The 23931-nt window shown below is 44.4% G+C and overlaps 1 protein-coding gene and 1 pseudogene across 1 annotated transcript; both read right to left on the bottom strand.

Moving 5' to 3' along the window:
• Positions 1–214: 214 nt before the first annotated feature.
• LOC116879107 lies at positions 215–1153 on the bottom strand (annotated as a pseudogene).
• Positions 1154–15488: 14335 nt separating this feature from the next.
• LOC116879430 (olfactory receptor 2A12-like) lies at positions 15489–16436 on the bottom strand. Its single transcript, XM_032877702.1, has one exon. The coding sequence runs from the start codon at positions 16434–16436 to the stop codon at positions 15489–15491; it is 948 nt and encodes a 315-aa protein (XP_032733593.1).
• Positions 16437–23931: the final 7495 nt, after the last annotated feature.

The following is a 23931-nucleotide window of genomic DNA, read 5'->3' as shown; positions in this document are numbered from 1 at the left end:
AGCATACTCTATCTTCACAATTTCCTCTGTCGCCAACCACATCACTAGAGATACTGCCATTGTCTGAGTACCCAGTTCCCTCCCAGCTGGGCCAGGGTGATGGTGTGATTTGATGGAGTTCAGTCTCCCAGATCTCATGGAAGAAGAGTCTTTGGTGGGGCTGTGGGTGTGAGTCCTGCTTTGTTTGGCTCCCAGGGTCTTCCACTTTAAAGCCTCACTCTGAGACCCCGCTCCGTCCCATCAGTTTGAGGAAAGCCTTTTTCACGTCCTTGTTCCTCAGACTGTAGATGACAGGGTTGAGGAAGGCTGTGGCAATGTTATAAAAAAGGGCCATTTTCTTGCCATTGTTTGACAAGGAGTCAGAGCCAGGACTCATGTACATGATGATACACGGAACCGCGAACATGGTGACCACAGTGATGTGGGAAGCACAGGTGGAGAAGGCCTTAATCCGTCCCTGGGCTGAGCGGATCTTCATGATGGTGGCAAAGATGTTGGCATAGACAATGACAACCAGGGTGAGGGGGACCACGATGACATTGAAGCCTGTGATGAAGTCCACCAAGTCATTGAGGGATGTGTCTGCACAGGCCAGCTTCAGGACGGCAGGGACCTCGCAGAAGTAGTGGTCAATTTCATTAGGGCCACAGTAGGGCAGGCGCACAGCAAAGAAGGTATAGCACAGGCCACCCACCACACCATAGGCTACACAGATGCCCACCATGAGGAGGCACATCCAGGGGCTCATGACGACCTTGTACCGGAGAGGATGGCAGATGGCCATGTACCTGTCCACGGACATGATGGAGAAGAGCCAGGACTCGGTGACCCCAAAGAGGAGGAAGATGTACGTCTAGGCCACACACCTAGCAAAAGAGATGGCCCTCTTCTTGCTGAGGATATGCACGAGCATCTGGGGCACAGTGGTAGTTGTGTAGCACATGTCCAGCATGGAGAGGACACTGATGAAAAAGTACATGGGTGTGTGGAGGCGGGAGTCCTGGTGGATAAGGGTGATGAGGAAGCTATTGCTCACAAGGATGAGCAGGTAAAAGATGAGAAAGAAGGTGAAGAGCAGAGGGTTTGTCCTGGGGTTGGGGGCAAAGCCCAAGAGAATGAATTCTGTCACAGTGGACTGGTTGAGTTCCTGCATTGCGATCTGCCTGTTTAAAGAGTTTTGAGGGTATGTAATTGATTGGGTGTCTATGCACAAGGGTATGTAAGGAATTTTCACACTCGTTGTATGTCTGCTTCTTAACAGAAAGCTTGGATTGGCAGATGAAAGCACCATGAGATACGTCCCCATAGTTGCTTGGGTATATTGGGGTTGGGTTCAGGATTTAGTTGAGGGTCATGGTGATGAAAAGGGTGAATGCCAAATCAGGGAGGTGCTGCATGCTATGCTTTGCTCTGGCCTCTAGGTATATTTTTCCTTTTTCTGACACAGCCTTGCTTTTCTATTATTCCCACCATTTTCTGTTTTCTGTTGGAAGTATAGAGGTTGCAAATTCTTGGTTTCAGATTAGGATCAGGGAAGGACAATTATACTCACTATTTGGGTTAAGGTTTACCTTTTTTAAAAAATCACAGTTAGGATTAGGACTAAGGTTAGAATGCGGGGTTAAAGTCAATGCTATGCAGAATAAAAATTAGAGTTAATATTTAAGATTTAGCTTTTTCCGGTGAATGAGCTTTCTCATTGGTGTTCATTAATTAGGTCATTCATCCAACAAATTTTTACCAAATGCTTACTCGTTGTCTTCCAAAATGTGAGGGATATTTTATAGTCAAAAAAAGATCATGGGTATAGTCCCATAGACAATTTTTAGAGTTAGCAAAATAAAAAGAATAACCCCAGCTTGTCAACTCCAGCACATCATGCAAAGAGGATATAATTTTAATGATGTGTATATTGTACAATTAATCTTCATTTATCATACCTTCTTAATGAGAAGCTCTTCAAAACTCCCTCCTTCACACTGTCCATATGATGTCAATAAGTTGGTTTTGCTTTGTTGGAGGCCATGAACATACTGAGATTTAAAAATTTTCCCTGTGGCTGGCCCACCTTTTATACTCATTGCCTTTCTGGTCTTATGATTCAGAAAAATTTATATTTTGTTCTGAGCATATTAAAAATTCTAGTGACTAGAGGAAACTATGCAGAAGTAAATCCACAAAACCCAGAGTTTTGTGAAAGGGAAATTCATGGAGAGCAGTTACAATTTGTCAGGAAGTGTTTCCTAAACTCATGCACTCTGTCCAGGGGGTTACCCCAGCCTACCTCCTTAACCATTGCTGACTTGTACACCCTTTGTTCCCATGGCTTTATAGATTGCTCTCAACTTTCTAGTTTGTGAACTCTCACAGAGACATTTAATATCGCATCTCCAAAAACTTTTGATATCGTAAAGCGTATCTCTTCCAAACGAAGAGCCAGTATCATGCTTAAAACTATAGCATAGAGGTCACTTAATGGCTGTCCACAGGCCAAATATAACCCATAGATATATTTTGTATAGTTTTTAAAAATTAAATTTATTGCCAGTGTTTTAAAAAGTGGAGCTTACACATAAAAAACTAGATTTTCAGCATCACAAACTACAGTGGGCAAAAATGGGCCCTATTCCTTCAGCCAGCAGGAGATGAATGGATGATTCTTCTTTGGATGGAGTGTGAACTCCCCAATTCATGATATTCCTTGTGGTCCCTTATTTTTCGTAGACTACTTTTACTCAGTTAAACTGACTATGCTTGCCCCCTACCCCATGTATTTAAATTTATGATCCCTGGTCTAATGGTGTGCACTCAAAGTGAGAGCTACTCTTACTGCTGGCATATCATATTATTCAGAAAGCTGTAGCCAAAGAAATAGTTGAAGGCAAGGAAAAAAAATTATAAAGATCAGAAAATTATAATGATTTGCAAATGTCATATTTATCATATCTGGAAATCCAAGAGAATCAACTGATACAGCTCTAGAACTAATGGAAGAGTTTGTTTAAATTGGCCTAATATAAAAATACTGGGGGCCCGGGAGTGCGTGTGACACCCACATCTGGGCCCTGACGCCTGCCCTGCTGCCCAGCGCATCTCCCGGAGCCTGGCTCCTTGAGATGTCCCTGATTCCGCTTAGCCCCATGCAATCAAATTAAATTTGAGAAAAAAAAGGGAAGGGGGGAGATTCAAAGAATAATACACATAGTAAGATCCCATGTGTACAGAAATGTATATGCATACAAATTTTCAAAAATGTATTTTACATCACATTTTAGATGCATGGAAAATGCCTGCGAGTGTTCCCAGAATTGTCAGCACTTATTATCGTGGAGGACTGAGGTTTGTGACAGTGGTGAGGGAGCCTCTAGGGATGGAAAGAGGCACCTTTCCTTTTTCTTTTTACATTTCAGGCCTCTTTGCTTTTTATCTACAATGAGTATGTATATTTATGAATCATTAAAAAACTAAGAAGTACCCAAAAGGTAGAAATGTTCTGTCCTAGACAAAAAGTTAGAAATGTATTGGGAGAAAAAAGATTTATAAAAGCAGCAAATAAACAAAAACATACAAATACCTAGGGATGAACCTCATAAGAAATGTTCACGACCTATGAGGGCCATACAAATGAAAACAAAACAAACAGAAGATTCTGCAGAACTTTCTTGAAAGACATAAAGGAAACTTCAGTTAAGTTCAGGGATGCACCTTGTCCATGTTTCTGGAAAGAGAGACTAAAATTGGCAAAACAAAACAACAAACAAACCACACCAAAAACCCCATGAAAATCAAAACAAACTCAAAACATCTCTAAACTTATATTTTTGATGCAATCTAATTAAAACTCAATAAAATGATTTTGCAAGATATGATAATGTGATTCAAACACTCATTACAAAAAGTGCATAGGAATAGTCAAGGAAATACTTATGGGAAAGAAAAGAACAATGAAATGGAAGCAGAGTTGTCAGATTTTAGCAAATAAAAATGAAACTGAAATTCAAATTTAACTGGGCATCCTGTGTTTTATCCTGGAAAACACTCTTCCAAAGGAGCAAACTTAATACTATAATATTATAATGTACTGTAATACCATAAAAATGTAGTGTGAGCTCATTGATAGACACACAGATTGATGGGACAGAACAGAGAGCTTGGAAAGGGACCCTAGCCCATGATGAAGAGCCTATTATAAGTCAGAGGGCAGGAAGCTATTTAACAAATGTTGCCAATTAGTTAATGATCTGGACAGAAAAATTTCTCTTATGCCACCTACTGAGATACATTCTAACTATGCTAAACAGGTAAATGCAAAAAGTAAAAATGATAAAGCAACCTAGGGGAAAATATATGGGTGAATGTTTATTTTATGATGAGACAAGAAAGACCTTTGAAGCATAACCTGAATGTTGGGAGTCTTTCAGCCTCATGGTGATGAACCTTAATATGGACACAAGGCAACATACCTCCTCAGCCCATCTGCCTGGAGAAGTCTGATTATTTTCCCTCTTCTTACATTTGTAGTAGTTTTAGGGGTTCCTTGTGTATCCCTGGTTACTTCTCAAATTTTCTGCTCTCACTGAACTCTTGGGTGCATACTGATCTCCTTCATGGCTCATCCCCATTCTCTTTCTCCTTTACGCCCCAAACTTCCCTACACAACGCTGTCATAAGCCTTGTCCTGAAGGTGTGTTAAGAGAAAGATGTCTCTTTGGGGTAAATACCCAGTAGTGCTATTGCTGGGTTATAGGGTAGCTCTATTTTTAACTTTTTGAGGAGCCGCCATATTGTTTTCCAAAATGGCTGCACCATCTTGCATTCTCACTAACAGTGTAAGAGGGTTTCCCTTTCTGCACATCTTCATCAACATTTGTTGTTTCTTGTCTTGTTAATTTTGGCCATTCTAACTGGTGTAAGGTGGTATCTCATTGTGGTTTGGACTAGAATTTCCCTGTTGGCTAATGATGTATATTTTTTCATGTATGATGATTAACATTATAATATAATATAATATAATATAATATAATATAATATAATATAAATAAGGGAGAGAAAGATGTCTCTAAGGACACCTGGGTGGCTCAGTCAGCTTAGCATCTGCCTTCAGCTAGGGTCATGATCCAGGAGTCCTGGGATCGAGCACCGCTGGGACTCTCTGCTCAGTGGGGAGCCTGCTCCTTGTCCCTCCCCCTGCTTGTGCTCTCTCACTCCCTCTAAAATAAATAAATAAAAAATGTTAAAAAAAAAAAGAGGCAAAGATTCTTATAATGAAGCACCATTTGAAATTGAATATTTAATTCCAAAAAGTCCCTAAGCCATCCCTGCAGCAGTTTTTTTCTCTCTAGTCCCAAGATGACTGTTACGTCGTACTGGGGTCTGGTCTCCCTCCTGGAGCCTTGTCCCCCCTCCCCTTGTCTCCGTGTTCTAGGACTCCTTCCTCCTGCTGCCTGAGCAGCCAGCCACAGACTCCACCCTCCTATCTCCTCGCCTCGTGCATCAGAACCACCTGGAAGGCTTGTTACACACTGCTGTGCTTCACACCAGGAATTCCGGATTCGGGAGGTCTGAAGTGGAGCCTGAGAATCTGCATTTGTAAGAAGTTCTCAGGTAATGCACATGCTGCCTGCTGGTGGGACCACACTTTGAGAACCACTGATCTACTTTCTTGTGCCAAGAAAGTCAGCTCTCTTTCTTTCAATTTCTCTGTGTCCATATTTTCCCTCGCCTAAATGCCAATTTTTTGCCTTTCATATAAACATAAAAACGAAACAGTAAAGGGAAAGTTGAAAATTTGGGCAAAATAATTTTCTCTAAGTTAAAAAAAAAAAAAACTATTGATGTTTGTGATATATGTTACCGTGTAACCCGGGCAGATTACCCCACATTTCTGAATCTTAGCAACCTCGTCTGTACCGTGGGAACTCTGCGGTGTGGCTGAAGGTTGGATGAAGATAGTCCTGGGTTCATGCCAGTGAACAAAGTAAGTGACAGATAAACATCAAAAACACATGAGGGGCTGGTGTCTTGGACTTGGTGTCTCTGCCTGAGTCAGCACGGGCAGAGGGACATAAAACACAGACACATCTCTGCCTCCTAAACCACCAGAGAAGGCTCCAGCCGCTGAGAGGAGGAAGCCCACTGTCCTTGGGGAGGCTGCTGAGCTCTGGCCACTCACGCCCCACAAGTACCTAAGGGCTCCCTCCTAAGAGGCCAGCCCCCAGTCACAGCTCTTCAGCAGATGGACCCAAGACCAGAATGAGTCTGCCCACTCCTCGCAGCCTACATCCTGCCCTGTTCCCCCAGCCCCTGCCTGCCATCCAGCTAGGGCTGGGAGGCCATTGTTCATCATTAATAATATAAGAGACCAGAATTCTTAACATGCACACAGGCCTTCACATTACGGCCCAGCCAACTTCCCTGGTCATTGCCCCCCTGTGTCCTATAAGTGTCCAATTCTCCTGCTCCCTGGAGTGCTAGTTGGCCGCATAGCTCTGGGGAGTCACTCACCTGCCTGGCCCTTGTGATCTCATCTGTAAAAGAGGGTGGAAGGCAATTTGTAACATCTCCAGGACAGATACGCAATGCTTTTCTACTTATTCCTAGATTTGGAGGCGACTGGAGGCAACATGGGGTGGGGCTGGCGAGCTAGAGTGGGTACCAGCGTCCTACAGGTAGGAGCCTAGGCTGCACTGTGCTTAATGTCTCCACGGAAGACACTCAAGGCTGAGCCAGGAGGGGAGGCATGTGTGACTGCAGGGACACCGTCCTCTAGATGGGCCGCTCTCGAGAACAGAATTGAAAATGAATATTGGATCGTTGGGCTCTTGGAAAGCAGGACATGGGGTTATGCATTTTCAGCTTTTGTCAAAGACGGACTTCTGCAGGTGCTCAGAACCCACTCCATCCACACCCTCCTCACCCAAATACACACGGCTCCTGGTAGCTCCCCTTACTAGTTACAGACCTGAAGCTCAATTTGAAAACAACTAGTATAATCCATTCATTTTACCAAAGCTCAGAGAGGGAAAGCAACTGGCCTAAGTTCACCCAGCAAGTCTCAAGAATAAAGAACACCCACGTAGCTTGATCCTTAGTTGGGGTTCTTGCCCTGCCCAGTGCTGCTCTCAGAAATGAGCCATGAACCAGGAATGGGACTTAGGGACAGAGGGAACCTGTTGTTGCAAACTACATTCTCTCCCAGCTCCTGGGACATGGAGGTTCTTAGGCAAGGGCCACAGCAATGAGAGGCTGCCTGGGTCTTACCTCCAGCTTGTGCCTGCTGACTGAGGACAGAGGAAACAGAAATGTGAGTGACAGGCTTCTGCCCTCCAGGACTCCTTGGCCTTTGAGGAATTTGTGTCTCTGTCCAGAATGCAGCCTGGGGACTGGTTTCTTCTCTCACTTTCCTCGGCTGGTTTGCTGTGTGTCTCGGGGTCTGTTGCTTGACCTCTCTGAGCCTCTGGTTCTGACCCTCCCACAGCTGGGTTTGATGATGACCTGTTGCTGGTGAGAAGACAGAATGGGTGGTGTGATTGCAAGGCCCTGGTAGGGGTTGAGCCACTAGTCGCCACGTTGTCCGAGGCTTGAGGCTGGGAGTGCTGGCCTTGCTCCCTTGTTAGGATCTAAGAGAGATCAGAGGAAAGTTGCTCCTCTTTTCATGTGGGCCCTTATATTGATCTCCTCCTCTCCTATCTGCTTTCCTGAAGCACAGTTAGGAGATGAAAGACTCAAGAGGTTTGCATTTTCGCTGTTAGGATTTACTGCCATAAATCAGAGCTGGCAATTGTTTCTTATCAGCAAAAATGGTAGTTGATTACAGTAATATTTAATTCTGAAATGTAAGTTCTGAAGACATGTATGATTTCTTCTCCCTTTTTCTTTCTCCAGTCCTTTCCCCATCTTTCTCTGTCTCTGTCTCTCTCTCCCTGTCTCTCTCTCACACACACACACACACACACACACACCCTCCCCCAGGATCAACACTGACCTGCCAAGGCTAAGAATGACCCAGAGAAACTTGACCCAGAGAGCAACAAAATCCAAGAAAATGATGGAAAAGAGAGAGAGGCCCTGGAAGGGGAAAAAACATCCAAAACAAGCGACAAGGAGGCCGAGAGGCACAGAGACCCAGAATGCGAGGGGCATGGGCCAGAGAGGGAAAAAAGGAGGAAGAAGGTGAAAGAAGGGTCATTCTTCCCATTGTGCTGGAAGAGGAGAAAGGACTCAAGGAAAGAGCCATGGAGCCGTGGAGCCCAGTGGGAGAGGGTCAGGGGGACAGAATATGGCAAGACACTGAAGGGGAAGGAGGCGGGAGCTGGAGGAGGAGACAGGCCCAGGCCTATCTCTGGTGCTGGGGAGGTGGGGTGGGATCCACAGGACAGCTGCCCAGGGCCACTGCACCCCCGAGAGCCGGCCGAGGCCAGGCAGGGAAGGAAAGGGACAGAGGCCATAGGACAGGGGCATGGAGAGAGGAGAGAGAAGGAGCTGGAAGAGGAGAGCCAGCAGGTGGCAGACTGCAGACCAGACAGAGTGGACAGAGGGATGGAGCCTGAGGAGGTGGGAAGGGGGAGGAGGGATGGGCCGAGGGCCAGGTTCTGCAGGGAGACGCAGGGAGACACAGCAAAGTGGGGAATCCATGTGAATCACAGAGACAGCGGAGGCAGAGAAGAGGAGAACCAGGGACGGTAGAGAGCGGCCTCGCCACAGGCTCATGCAGAGGCCCAGCGAGCAATCCACGGCGGAGTCAAGAAGGAACGAGAGGCAGTGCGAGCGGCAGACCCAGTCTGAACAGCAGAACTGGAGCTGCACAGGCAGGCGGAGGAGAGAGACAGAAACTTAGAGGCAGAGAAGCAGGCCAGCAAGCAGGAACAGAGCCACAGAGAGCCAGTGGACAGGGAGGGAAAGCCAGAAAGAGAAAGGCAGGGACAGGCGGTCAGGTGCACACTCACATAGACATGAGGAGAGAGACAGGTGGCCGGTGAGCAGGACTGTGGCCAACGCTGGGCTCCTCCTCGACCTCCCTGCATGCTCGGGGACATTGGTGTCCCGAGCTTATAACCCTGCAGGGAAGGAGGTTGTGGGCAGGGCTCTCTCAGACTCAGGAGGCCACTCCTGAGTGGCATGTGGGCCCAGGACCCTAGTCAGGACAGTCCCTGCAGCCTCTGGCCCAGGCTCCCATGAGGAGCCTCACTCCCCAAGGACCTCAGGCAGTGCCGGCCTGGACGCCAACGTCCAGTGGGGGGGTCTGTGGGGGGGGTGTGAAATTCAGCTGGGGGAGGCATTGCGGTTGCTGGGGAGAAGTTGTGTGGAGCTCAGACAGGGCGCTGAGGACAGGTCTTTCCTCAGCTGTTCCTCCTTCCCCAGGAAAAAAAAAAATGAGGTACCATGGGAGGTCTAGGTTGACGAAGGCCAAGAAATTGTCCTCTCCTCTGCCAAGTGGTGTCCCCAGGGCTGTTTCACTCTTTAGATACATCAGGCAAAGTGCCTAGGGTCCTTGGGCTTTCATAACCTACAAACATGCTGGAGACCCTAAAGAAAAGGATACTGGTCGAAAAATAAGAATCTCACAGAATAAAAATTAGCAAATATTTAAATGACCTTTAACATAACATTTTATCAGTTGGTCAGGGGAAACTCATTCAGCTTTTTCATGGGTATACAGTGACACATTAATTATGCTTAATGTGAGACATGGGTATACTTTCCTGTGTCTTATAAACGGCCATGCCCATGGAGGTCTTAAACTGCCCAGTGGCTCTCAGGTCTCCGCCCTTCGAGGGTATGTTCTGTCATTTAAGATCACTTGTGAGAAACCTTCCTCTTGGTGGAGAGAAAAGCAAGAGAGAAAGGGTCCGAACTGTAGCAACAAGGACTAAAGACAGGTAACAGGAAAAACTTACACCTTGCAACTTTGAGGTAGCAGCAAAGACCTCGGAGCCCTCTCTTTTGGTGTTTCTGGCCAAAGGTGGGGAGATCAGTTCTGCCTGGAGGGCAAAAGAAACATCAGGTCCATTCTTTCTGGGCATGAGAAGACCCGTTGCTCACAGATGGCCCCAGGGGCTGCCATAGCATTTGGAACTTGGCCCAATATGTCCCCCAGGAGCCAGACTAGGGTTTGACTTCCTTACCCAGGTATGGTTTAGTTGGGAGCTCCATGAAGAAGAAGTCACTGCAAGCTGAGACCTGGAACTGGGCTTCTGGGACAGGAGGCTTCCTCAGGCTGGGCCACTTGGCTCATACTGGCCTGCGTCATGGTTGTGGTTGTGGTAGGGTGTGGGAAGCGAGGAATGGAATCCGTGGAGCCTCGCTGTACCCTGTACTTTTCAGGAAGTCCCCTCCCTCTCCTACTGATGCCACAGTGTAGGGCTGGGTGCTTCCTCCTCAGTAACAGGACTGTAAGTGTGTGATCCACCTTCTTCCTCATGTGGCCGGGTGGTAATGTGGACACCAAATCCGAGTGTGGGTTTTTTTTTTCCATATCACCCAGCAGATCTTCCATACCAGTTGGTGTGTCCTACAATTCACATGAATTCTGACATAATCTGCCTGGATCCCACAAATAAAGGGCTCATCCCTGCAAGACTCTCCCCCACTCTCCTACTTCAGACACCAAATGGAAGTCCAAGCTGTCATCAGTGCATGTGACCACTCCTTGGGTTCAATTAATTAGCTAAGTGGCTTTTAGAATTCAGAGAGATATTTACTTACTAGATGACTAGTTCATTGTAAAAGTATATACCTCAGGAGTAGCCAGATGGCAGAGACCCACAGGATGAAGTATGTGGGAGGGAGCATGGGGGTGTCCCAGCATATCTGGTGGTCACCAACTCAGGGGCTCTCTGAACTCATCTTTTTGGGGTTTACAGGAGGCCTCATTACATGAGTATGATTGATTAAATCACTGACCATTAGTGACTCAACTCCATCTCCAGTCCCTCTCATCTTCCCAGAACTTAAGAGTGGGACTGAAACTTCTTTAATCCCATGGTTGGCTCCACTGGCTGCCCAAAAGTCACCTCACTGACACAACAAAAGACAACAAAAGAGCCTTTATGGTTCTCACCACTTAGGAAATTCTAAGGTTCTTAGGACCTCTGTGCCAGGAACCAGAAGACTAAATACATATCCTTTCTTATAAATCACAATATCACCCAGCCTCCGTAGGCAATAAGCATTCACACAGCTGCTAAAGTCATCTTTCTACTCTTCATCTCTGACTTGGTTCCTCCCCTGCTCAAGAGCCTTCATTGGTTCTCATCTGTGGGAAATGTCATGCAAGATGACCAACTGCTCTTTCCTGTCTGATCTCCATTCATGTGCCTCCAGGTAGGCAGCTCTCTAAAAGAGCCCCCAGGGATCCCTACCTCCTGGTAATAACCCCTCTGTGTAATGCCCAGCACTGGAGGGTGGGTGGGACTTGGCATTTTCCTTTGAATGAGTAAAACAGGGCAAAAGCAATGAGATATTACTTCTGAGATTTGGTAATAAAAGACTTGACTTCCATGTTGTTTTAACTCTCTCTGTCTCTCCAACTCTTCTCAATTTCTTGCTCTGATGAAGTAAGTTGGCTTGTCGTGAGCTGCCCTATGGAGAAGTCCCTGTGGCAAGGAACAGAGGGTGGTCAAGCTGGCCAACAGACAACAGGGAACTGAGGCCATCAGAGCAACAGCCAGGGAGGAACTGATGCCTGCCAACAATCATGGGACTCTGTGATGGTAGCTGCTGGCCCCAGATTCAGCAGAGCAAGAGTATTCCCACAAAGCTGAGTAAACCAATGAGGTTATTTGGATCATTGTTGCTCTTGTTTTTAATGTTCTGGGGTTTTTGGACATATGAGAAAACTCTCATTCCCCTCAAGCTGTCTCTAACACTTGATTTTAGTAGATCAAAGTTTTTTGAACTGCAGTGAAACATTTTTAACTGATACCTGATTTTTACTGACTTACCAGAATTCAGACACTTCAATTAGTCTCTTCACTTATTAGCCTAAATTCAATAATCATATTTTGTATTTAACCAGGATAGACCTGGTCAAATTGATTGTTTAACAAAGATTATATTTAAGAGGTATTTCCTTTTAATCAGGCATGTTGAGATACTATTAAGTAGGAAGGGTTGAGTTGACTTTACTTATGAATCCAATCTCCATGAAGCTCTCCCTGAAAAACTGACCTGGCTTACAATGTCCCAGCCTTAGAGATGGTAAAGAATATCACCTACTGGCCAGAAGGAAACTTAAGTAAATTTTGGAACCTTGATTGGAGAGGAATTAACCCAAATTTATAGGTTCTATGGGTGAAATACGAAGGACAGATTTTCTTGGGATGGGTTTTCCAACTACAGCATAACAAATAATAGAGCATTTAAAAAGTCCAAGTTCAGATTCCATATGGAAACTTCCAGGTAAAAGTTAATTCTGTGGCTTTAGGAGTGGCTCAATACTGTGTGTCTCTAGATTTGCAAGACAAACTAGAGACGGTCCATATGGCTAACATTCCTACGGACTTAACGTTGCTCACTGATACAGTGAGGCCAGAAATAATGAGACCAGTTTTTTTTTTTTTTTTAAATCAAGAATAATTTTTTAAGCTTATTTAAGATCACAAGTGTGAGTGTTGTAAGAAAAAAACATCATCTAAGACTCGCAGAAGGCAACAGGGATTTCATGGTGCCCTCTTGGTATAGTGCTTGAGGTTGTCTAGCAGACCCTCTGAGGATTATCTGGCTTTATAAGGTTGTACTATTTTAATTGAGTTTCTAAGGCCTTGGATATTTTATAACTCTGCAGATGTAACTGTTAAGGTCTAGAAAACTGGAAGAACAAGACAAAAGATTTCTGTCTATAATAATGCAAATAATTCCTATTCATAGGGACGCAAACGAAATTTGTCCAGTAGAGAATATAAATTTCTGTATGCCAATTCTCCTTTGAACCAATCTTAATATGTTACCATTTCCTTCATGAATTAATGAGCTTAGTGAAATCTTTGACACATGTTCATTTAAGAAAAACCATAAAGGAAGAGAATCATAAGTTTGTTAAAAATTCTATTTATTAAAAATCATTGTTCTATTCATCAAAAGAAAAGAAGACTCTTCAGCAGTGAAAACAAAACAACATGATAAATGTCAAAACCTATTATTGAGTGAATGACTCAAGTTACAGAAGAATGTATATTGTATAATTCAATTTAAAAATAATCACGCAACCATAAAAAAGGATGAGATCTTGCCATTTGCGACAACATGGAAGGAACACCTAGAGGCATTATGCTAAGTGAGATAAGTCAGACTGAGAAAGACAAATACCATCTGATTTCACTCATATGCAGAATCTAAAAAACAAAAGAACCAATAGACCAAAAGTAGAATCAGACTTATAAATAAAGAGAACAAACTGATGGTTGCCAGAGGGTAGGGAGGTGGGAGGATGGGTAAAATGGGTGAGGTTGAGTGGGAGATACTGGTTTCCAGTTATGGAATGAATAAGTCGTGGGAATAAATGTCACGGCACAGGGAATATAGTCAATGATATTGGAACAACATTGTATGGTGACAGATGGTAGCTACCCTTGTGGGAGGCATAACATAATGTATAGCGATATGGAGTCACTCTGTTGTATACCTGAAACTACATTGTGTTTCAACTATACTAAAAAAAAAAAATAATAATAAATAAAATAAAGTGAGAATCTGACCAAAAAATTGGGTGCTTAAAACATTTAAGAAATCATGAAAACACATAGTAGCTTAGTAATTGTATTCTTTTTCTTTTAAAGTATTAATAAAAACAATTAAAAATCTTTTCAACCCTAAAATACAGATGCTGTAATGTTAACAGTAATTATCACCAAGTCTAAGGTAATGGGTAATTTTCATTTTCTTCTTTTTGTTTGCATCTGTGCTCTTAAACTTAAGAATAAACAGGTACTACTATAAAGAAAACAAGCAATGAGCTGAGAGAAGATATTCTCAATGCACACAATAAACAAAGAAGATCCAAAATACATAATAAACTGCAAATTAAGAAAAAGCAAATGATATCTCATATTCACTGAATATTTAGTTTGGTTTTCACTATGACAAATTCTTTTCGTCATTTAATCCTTCCAGCTACCTCCTCAGGTCTATACTATTTTCTTCCTGTTAACAGATGAAGAAACTGAGACTCAGACAAAGTTATGTACCTTGCCCATCACCACTGAGTTAGTAAAGGGTAGGACTGGGATTAGAACACAGGAGTCTGGCTTTTGAGTTCATTTCACTACACAACACTACCAAGAAGCTTATGGGGAAAAAAAAATGTTAAATTCACTAGCAACCAGGGAAGTACAAATGAAACAAAAAAAAAGATGTGCTCTCTCTCTTTCTCTCTCAAAAAAAAAAAAGATAAATGAGGTGTGGTATATTCAAATGCTTGCTACAGAGAATGTAGTATGCTTGTGTATAACAAATAGGTAGATGTCAGAAATATGACACTGAGTTACAATTTCTTCAGAATAATGTGGATATCATGCCACCATTATAGATTTTCAAACTCATACAAGAACAATTCTATGGGTTCGATAGTCTGTAAGCAAAAGTTTAAAGACCTATGGAATGACTTCAGTTTAATGGTAGTGGTTGATTCCTGGAGCTGGAAATATTCAAAGGACCCTTCAATGGCATCTGTAATTATTTAATCCTTTTTTAAAAAGATAAAAAGTCTCAGACTAAATATGGCAAAACATTAAGTATTTATTTGGGGTATGGAGAAATGGGGTCTTTGTATTTTTATTTCTGTCTGCAGGTATCTCTCTCTCTCTTTGTCTCCCTTTCTATATAGGGATAGATAAATGCATACAGCTATGTAGATATACATAAACACATATCTTTTTATTTTATGAAATATATGAAGTATTTATTTCTCAAAATTAAAGTGAGATTTAGGTAGTAAAATTAGAGAGGGAAGAGTTAGTATCACAAGCGGAGTCCAAACCAAATCAATTATTAGATACATTGCTACAGAGATGTGTCTAAAATAGTTCTGGCTTGGAATTTATAGCTCCTAGTGCAAAAAAACCAATGCTGATTGTTATTGGTAAGCACATGGAAAGACTGCTTCTGCATGACCTGTCTACTCTTGATGTCATTTTCATCTCCACATCCCTTACACAGTAGAAAATCGTGTGTACACATTTGGCTGTAATCAGAGTGAACTGACATGAACTTCTAAAGGTGAGGAGAGAACCCAGGAAAAGCAATAAAGCAATGCCTGGAACCATGACATAGTCACTGTAGAAGAAAGCCTTTGCCCTCAACTCTCAACTGAAGCATTAGGGTGGTGGCAGCCAATGGAGGGGCCTTCAGTTTAGGGGTACTCATACAGCCACTCCTAACTTGGTTGCTCACAACCCTAGAAAGGCTCAGGTTGGTTAGAACCTACTTGTATGATACCAAATGAGCCCTGTCAAGTCTGCCCATTACTCTGGACAATTCTGAAACATCCTGGATCAGTGAGTAGTTCTTCTGTTACCAAGTACATTCAGAAAGGCCCTTTTAACATCTTTGTTCCGGAGGCTATAGATGATGGGGTTGAGGAAGGCAGAGACAACATTGTAGAACAGGGCTAGCTTCTTGTCCCGCTCTGGGTCATACCAGGAGCCTGGCCTCATGTACATGATCATGGCTGGTCCATAGAACATGATGACCACAGTGATGTGGGAAGCACATGTGGAGAAAGACTTGAGCCTCCCCTGGGATGAGTGGATTCTTAAGATGGAGGCAAAGATTCGGATATAGGAGGCCAGGATGAGGGAGAACGGAACCAAGAGCAGGATGAAACCCAAGATGAAGTCCAAATGGTCATTGAAGGACGTGTCTGCACAGGCCAATTTCAGGACAGCGGGGACCTCACAGAAGAAGTGGTTTATCTTCTGGGGGCCACAGTAAGGTAGATGCATGGTGAAGATGGTGTAGATCAGGGCCCCAGCTATGCTAATGGAGCAACAGCCTGTGACCATCTTGATACAAATGGGACGGCTCATGAGTAGGGGATAATGAAGGGGGAAGCAAATGGCTACATACCTGTCATAGGCCATAATGGCATAGAGGACACACTCAGCAATGCCGAGGACCAAGAAGATAAACATCTGGGCTACACAAGCTCCCCAGGAGATGGTTTTCTTTGGACACACCATATTAACCAACATCTGGGGCATAGTGGTAGTGACATAACTCACGTCCACCAAGGAGAGGACACTCAGAAAGAAGTACATGGGTGTGTGGAGGTGTGATTCCAGGTAGATCAGGGTGATGATAAGTCCATTACCCAGAAGAGTGATGAGGTAGAGGAGAAGGAAGAAGGAGAACAGGGCTATTCTGACCTGTGACTCACTGGAGAATCCCAGAAGGATGAACTCAGACACAGAGCTGTGGTTCTTCGTGCCAAGGCTGTGCATGGTGGTCTGCCTATTAAGGAGACAAGGACTTCCCTGTTCTGCCTTTGGCCTTGGGGGAGGGAGGACAGAGTTGACAGAAGCTGAGTCACACACACATAGCGCCTTGCACAGTAGCTCAAACTAATTTCATCAAACCTGTTGAGTGAGATGCAGAGGGAAAGGAAGAGAGGGCATCTGTGGCACTGGAAAATAAGTCAGGAGATCTGGATTCATACCTGTAATAGAACATAGGATGCCTGATGGCCCACAGGTCCTTCTCTGGAAATCATCCTCACCCACAAAGGGCAAGGGATTCTGTAGCCATGTTTGTAGCGGCAGGCCTAGCCAACTTCTGGCCACTGCTGAATTGTACCAAAGGTGTACACCTGTCCCAGTCTGGAGGACAATTCTCTGGTGGGATTTCAAAATTACAACATTGTCGATGTCTATGCCAGTGGGCTGTGGGTGCCTGAGGTACCAACAACCTGGAGCCAGTGGTGATTACATAGCCATAGGACAGCTGGCGCAATAGAAAGGAAAAGTGGAAGCCTTGCAGAAATGATAGAGCAGACATGCAGGGCAGCAAAGAAGAGACCTCACAGCCCCAAGCCACTGAGAGTGTGACTCTGGCTCCTGACTTGTGCTCCCAGATCCCCCTTTGTATCCTGTGCTTGGATACCTGGAAGATTTTCTGTTGAATCCTTATAGTTACTACCCCATGACCACATTTTAAATTCCTCTCTTTCTGAATGTCCCATGGTTGTCACTTACCCAGCTGTGTGACCTTGGGCAAGTCCCTTCACTTCCTTTGGTGTCAGTCATCCCACCTGTTAGAGATGAAGAATCCAGGTACAGAGTAATGGGAAGGAGCATATGAGATTCTATATGTCAAGACATTTGGCAAAATATAAAATGCTAGACAAATAAAGGGATTAGTACAAGTGGAATGAATCTGGAAATCAGAAGAGTAAAGGGCTGATCCTTACTATGTCCCTGATTTGCTGTGTGATCTTGGGTAACTCCATATCCTTCTGTGAACTTCACAGTCCCATTTTTAAGTGAGGCTGTCAGACTTGCCCACTCCAAAGAAAACTACGATCTCTGTTATTCTTTGATCCCAGGAATAGCAGACTGAAGACCTGTGATCACCTGTGAAGACCTGTGCCATGAGCATCAAGGGGAAGGCTGAGCTGGGCAGTCTGCTGACCAGGACTGCGTCAGCAAGAGATTCCTTCTGGGAGTTGGAGACGTGAGACCAGAGCAGAGGAGAATACATAGACTGTAGACTTGGTGTCAACACACCTGAATCTTGTAGCCTCTTTGCCTGGTCCTAAATCACTTAAGTCTCTCAGAGTCCCACATCCTTCATGTGTCATATCTCTTCCATAGCGGAGATCATGCAAAATATATCTGATCTAATGACAGGGCTTCCTTTTGGGCATTTAGATAATGGGCAGCTGAGTGGAAGGAGGGGTAGAGGGAAGAGAGAGGAGCTATCCTGGCATTTTCAAGCATTTGAGGCTCCAGAGGACAGGGTTGAAAACACAATTGTAGGGACTCATTGCCGCGGGGTGCTGGGGGGGATCTTGAAGATGGAAACATTGTTTGAGGCTGTCTGGGCAAAAGAAAATGGTGTCATACTTTTGTGTAGAGCTTTAGGGAACACCAGTAATTGGATGAAAAAGAAAGAGGTCCTAGATCAGAAGTGTTTGCGAAGCAAAGAGGAGAACTAGGGAAGCTCAGAGTTTTACACACTGAGGGGAAATTTTTGAAGAGATTAAGACTGGTCAGCAGTGCCAGTGGCCAACCCCAAAGCCCGGATGATGAGGGCTGCAAAGAAGGAGGAGATCAAATCTTTCTTTCACAATGTCCACACCCCAGACTGGGCTTTTTCAGGGGCTTCTTGGTGATCTTCTTCCCGGTCCACCCACCAGCCACTGGTACTGTCATCTGTCCTGCCCGTTTTCATACCTCATTAGACTGGAATTTAAGGACTCTCCCATCTGTCTCCAACCATTTCCAGGTCTGTGATTCACCAGTACCTCACTGAGACTTCAGAGCCATGATGTTAACAGCATGGGCCCCAAAGGACCCTAGTCTGGACAGTTGAGATGCCCTCCTGTCTGAGCCACAGATCTTTCAAGCTACCCAGCTTTCTCAGTATCAGCCACATGTGCCATGGTGATCTACACTGTCTTTCCATTGAGCTGTTTATCTGCTGGGAATGCCTTCTGTAACTCTTTCTGCTTCTCCACATTCCATTGACTTCCAAGGCTCAGCTTCGGATTTCCTCCTCCTTACTCAACCAGTCTAGCCCTATCCATTTCGTGTACTGTCCTCCCAGCCAGGATGTAGGTAGAGGCTATGTCTCTTTTAGGTCTCTCCACACTATCTAGCAGGGACTGGCAGGCTGCTTTGGGTACCTGCTCCAGGGCTGGGTCTCTGATTTCATAGTCTGCCAGGCTCTAACCACTGTGCGACTGTGTCTCAAAGCACCAATGAAGAAACAATTAGATCAAGCACTTGGGCTAGGAAAATGCCATATTCAAAACTGCTCTTCTTTCTCCACTTGCCAACAATTCACTGTTCCTTCCCAGCCTTTGTTCTTTAGGTGGACAAAAGGAAAGAGGATGCCTTATCAAGGGCCCCAGCACCCATTCTGGGCATGGGGCTGGTAGGGTGCTCATGAGAGGGACCTGTGCAAGTCTCAGAAGTGCACTGCAGATCCTGCTACTTTTCAGTGAGGGCAGGTCCCCTCTTATCTCCTTCCCCAGTGCTGGGGCAGAGAAGACTGGGCTCCTTTGTCATTCTTGGAGGTACTCAAGGAAGGAACCCCCCAGCTCCTCCCTCAGTCTCACGTACAAATGATCAGTACCTTGTTCTGCTTGTGTAGCCTCCTTCCCTCCTGTGGTGCCAACAACCTGCTTTCTTTTAGTCTCATACAGTGTAGAAGGATTCAGCCCTTCACCTTAGCATGGTGGCTTACAGGGGAGACAGTGCCCCTATTAAGTGCAGGGAAGGGCTTCCAGCTGGCAGACATGGAGGCCCTCTTCATACTACAGTGGGTTTAGAGAGTGTATTTCTGATCCGTGAAAAGCCCTGAGGATTCTCTGTCCATGCTCGTAAATGCAACACAGAGCCGCTGGGCTGAATGAAAGCCTAGGCCAGGGAGTTTAATGCCACAAGACACTTCAGGCTTGGCCCCTAGAGCTAGTGAGCTTGGCATCCTTCTTAAATTTCCACTAGGGACTGAAACTTCTTCCCACTGAGATTCAAGAGGAGGGAGGAGTCCTACAGCTGAGCTGCCATGTTTCTGTGTGACATAGTGATTGTACTAGTAAGATGTGCTTTGTTTCCTTCAGAAGCACGCATATGTATCTCTATGTTCCCAGCATCTTACCCGTGATTGTGTGCCTAAGGCTTAGATATGGACAGCATAAATGTTGCTAATACTAGTGTCCTTATAACTGCCATTATCCAAGGCCACAGTCCTCATTACGGCGTAAATCCTATAAAACCTATTGCGTTAGCAATAACTGCCTAGTACTGTGCACTTACTTTGATCATATGGTACACTAGGCACAACACATAATACAATTCACCCTTGCAACAAGGTCAGCAAGCCATTTGGTAGTCAGGAGTTTAAGAGAATTAAGTGGCTTGTTCATACCTCCCAGCAGATAAAGATAATGTCTAAATTTGAACCTAGATCTGCCAGATTGGAGATCATTCTCCCACAGTGTCTCTATGGCCAAGGTGCAATTCTGGTTTATAGGGTGTGTACAGTCAGGCTGTAGATGTAGGTGCCAGATGGTCAAAGGCCAGCACAGATGTACAGTCTTTCTCGGGTCGACTTGGAAGACACTCTCCCCAACTACGTGCTCTCTTGGGTCCTTATGGAATTCCAGGAGAGAAAGGCAGAAGACTGACTTGGCCTCATTAACTACTGCAGGACAAGGCTCACTGGAAAGGAGACTGCCCCATGGGTGGGAGGAACTAACCAACTATGAGTGATGGTGTAGTCCAGCGAGGTGGAATTCAAATTCTGAGGAGTGTGGCAATGAAGGTGAAGTTCAGGGCAAGATGAAGTCCAGGTTGGGTACTGGGGGATTTGAGACCAAAGGGGAATACTTTTTTAACCTTGCTAGAAGTCAGTGATGAGGAATCCAGCTCAAGTGATACTTAGAGTTCAAAGGGTATTTGTCTACAGAACCCTGGATGGGACCTGAGGGGGCAGAATTGGATGAGAACTGGGAACTGGAAGGGGTTCTGAAAAGAGCAAGTCATCCTCAAGGACAGGTTCTCAAGGTCAAGAACAAAGAACTCTTGGTAACATATTTAGAGGGTGAAGTTGGACAAGCCAGCAGTGAGCAAAACTGGATGTTATCTCAGATCTACTGCTTAAGTTCCTAGAGACATAGCACATCCAGACAACATAGATTTTTAGGGCTGACAAGTCTCAGTTACAGTGCTTGGCTCCAATTGTGGGGAGACAGGGCAGGCAAGGATGGGATTGGGTAGGGTGATCTCATACACTGTTTTTTGTGGAACAGTTCTGGTTTATTCCTGCTGTAGATCAATTAACTCCTGTCACTGTTTCAAACTCTCCTTTTTGCTCTCAAAATGTATCTGAATTTGGACTTAATATGGTCTATGTTAGCGGTCATGAGTCTTCTGGCTGCCTGACATGGGGCAGCCCTACCCAGGGCACAGGGAACAGGTGATGCACAATACAGTTCTAGATTTTGATATATTTTCTCTCATAACTGTTTATCTCTACATCATTCTCTGCCCCAGGCTTAGGTTCTAAAATTCCAGAAGACACAAAGCCAGTGTTGGTTGGGCAAGACAGGGAAGAAAATCCCACACAGATTGGTGGTCGAATGTTGTCCCTACCCCTTCTTTGCCATGTGACCTTGGGAAAATCACTTCCCCTCTCTGGGCCTCATTTTCATCATATTTAGAACAGAAAGCAATGCTGTGAGGACTAAGGAGGTACATGTAAGGTGCTGAGCACAAGTGCTGGTCCACAGAAGGGACTTTGTTGTGGCAGATCCCATACTAACAGCAATAAGTGAGCAGTATTAAGGGTCAGGCTAGTTCTTCCCCAGCTGGCAGCTGGACACCCTGTAGCCAGGCAGGAGCGTGGATGCCCGCCTGCAGAGTGGAGCCCCCGCCCAGGTCACACTTCTCAAGCAAGAGGGGACTGTGCTTGTGGAGTGGTCATTTCCTTCCTCCTGAAAAGAGGATGAAACTTTTGAATCTGGCATCTCTGGGACAGGAAGCAGAGATTTAACATCCCAGAGGGGATGGCACATCCATAAATGACTGAGCAGGTAAGGGAGCTTGTCTACTGATCCAGGCTGTGTGGTGCCAACTGTCTAGTCCTTGTCATTCAGTCCTGAACGTAGTTCAAATCCCAGTCTGTCCCTACTTGTTACTCAGGCAAGTTATTTAATCTTTCCAAGCCTCAGTTCCTTAAACTATAAAATTTGGAGAAAAATGTGAATTTCACATGTTTGTTCTAGGACTAAGCGAAATGGAATATTTAAGCATCTGACACTAGAATTATGGTATGTGTTTGAGGTATGGAAGAAGTTGTGGTCATTGTAATGGTCATGGTCATGATCATCACCATTCCTCTGAGGCCAACAGCTGGTAAGCTGCACCCAGACCTGTGCCCTTCTGGTGCCCCTTCCTTCCAGAACACTTCCCTGCCTCTCTATTAGTCTTTCTCTCTCCTTTTTAAATTAAGTTCAATTAGCAACATGTACATTATGTAGTACATAATGTAGTACATTAGTTTTTGATGTATTGTTCAATGATTCATTAGTTGTGTATAACACCCAGTGCTCATCAGATCACATGCCCTTCTTTTTTTAAGTTATTATTTTTATTAACATATAATGTATTATTTGTCCCATCACATGCCCTTTTTAATGCTCATCACCCAGTTACCCCGTTGCCCCATCCCTCCCCTCCCTTCTGCAACCTTTGTTTTCCGGAATCCAGAATCCCATGTTTTTTCTCCCTCTCTGATTTCTTCCCATTCAGGTTTCCCTCCCTTCTCCTATGATCCTCTGCCCTATTCCCTATATTCCACATATTAATGGAACCATATGATAATTGTCTTTCCTTGCTTGACTTATTTCACTTAGGATAATACCCTTTAATGTCAATGCAAATGGTAGGTATACATCCCTTCTGATGGCTGAGTAATATTACACTGTACATCCATCTTCTTTATCCATTTATCTGTTGGAGGATATCTTGGCTCCTTCCACAGTTTGGCTATTGTGGACATTGCTGCTATGAACACTGGAGTGCATGTGCACCTTCTTTGCACTACATTTATATCTTTGGGACAAATACCCAGTAGTGCAATTGCTGGGTTGTAGGGCAGCTCTATTTTTAACATCTTGAGGAACCTCCATTCTGTTTTCCAGAGTGGCTGCACCAGCTTGCATTCCAACCAACAGTGTAGGAGGGTTCTTCCCTTTCTCCACATCCTTGCCAACATTTATTGTTACATGTCTTGTTAATTTTTGCCATTCTAACTGATATAAGGTGGTATCTCATTGTGGTTTTGATTTGTATGTCCCTGATGGCTAGTGATGTTGAGCATTTTTTCATGTGTCTATTGCCCTGATCCCAAAACCAAGCAAAGACCCCATCAAAAAGGAGAATTACAGACCAATATCCCTGAACATGGATGCCAAAATACTCAACAAGATCCTAGCTAATAGGATTCAATAGTACATTAAAAGGATTATTCACCAGACAAAGTGGGTTATATGCCTAGGATGCAAGGGTAGTTCAACATTTGCAAATCAATCAATGTGATAGAGCACATCAATAAAAGAAAAGAACCACATGATCCTCTCAATTGATGCAGAAAAAGCAACTGACAAAATACAATATATTCCTGATTAAAACTCCTTAAAGTATAGGAATAGAGGGAACATTCCTCAATATCATAAAAACCATCTATGAAAAGCCCACAGCGAATATCATTGTCAATGGAGGAAAGCTGAGAGCTTTCCCTTAAGGTCAGGAACACAACAGGGATGCCCACTCTCACCACTACTGTTCAACACAGTGCTAGAGTCCTAGCCTCAGCAATCAGACAACAAAAAGAAATAAAACGCATACAAGTTGGCAAACAAGAAGTCAAACTCTCCCTATTCACAGATAACATGATACTTTTATGTGGAAAGCCCAAAAGACCCCACCCCCAAGCACTAGAACTCATACAGCAATCCATTAACGCGACAGGATACAAAATCAATGCACAGAAATCAGCTGCTTTTCTATATGCTAACAATGTAACTATAGAAAGAGAAATTAAGAAATCGATTCCATTCACAGTAGCAACAAAACTCCTAAGACACCTAGGAATAAACCTAACTAAAGAGGTAAAGTGTTTATACTCTAGAAACTACAGAATAGGGGTGCCTGGGTGGCTCAGTGGGTTAAGCCTCTGCCTTCGGCTCAGGTCATGATCCCAGGGTCCTGG

This window comes from Lontra canadensis, unplaced genomic scaffold (assembly GCF_010015895.1).
Source record: "Lontra canadensis isolate GAN:19392208 unplaced genomic scaffold, GSC_riverotter_1.0 scaffold60, whole genome shotgun sequence".
Lineage (NCBI taxonomy): Eukaryota > Metazoa > Chordata > Mammalia > Carnivora > Mustelidae > Lontra > Lontra canadensis.
This window is presented reverse-complemented; position numbering and strand designations above follow the sequence as displayed.

Excerpts from the sequence above, each read along its gene's own strand:
- LOC116879430 (XM_032877702.1), bottom strand. The coding sequence starts at position 16,436 with ATGCACAGCCTTGGCACGAAGAACCACAGCTCTGTGTCTGAGTTCATC.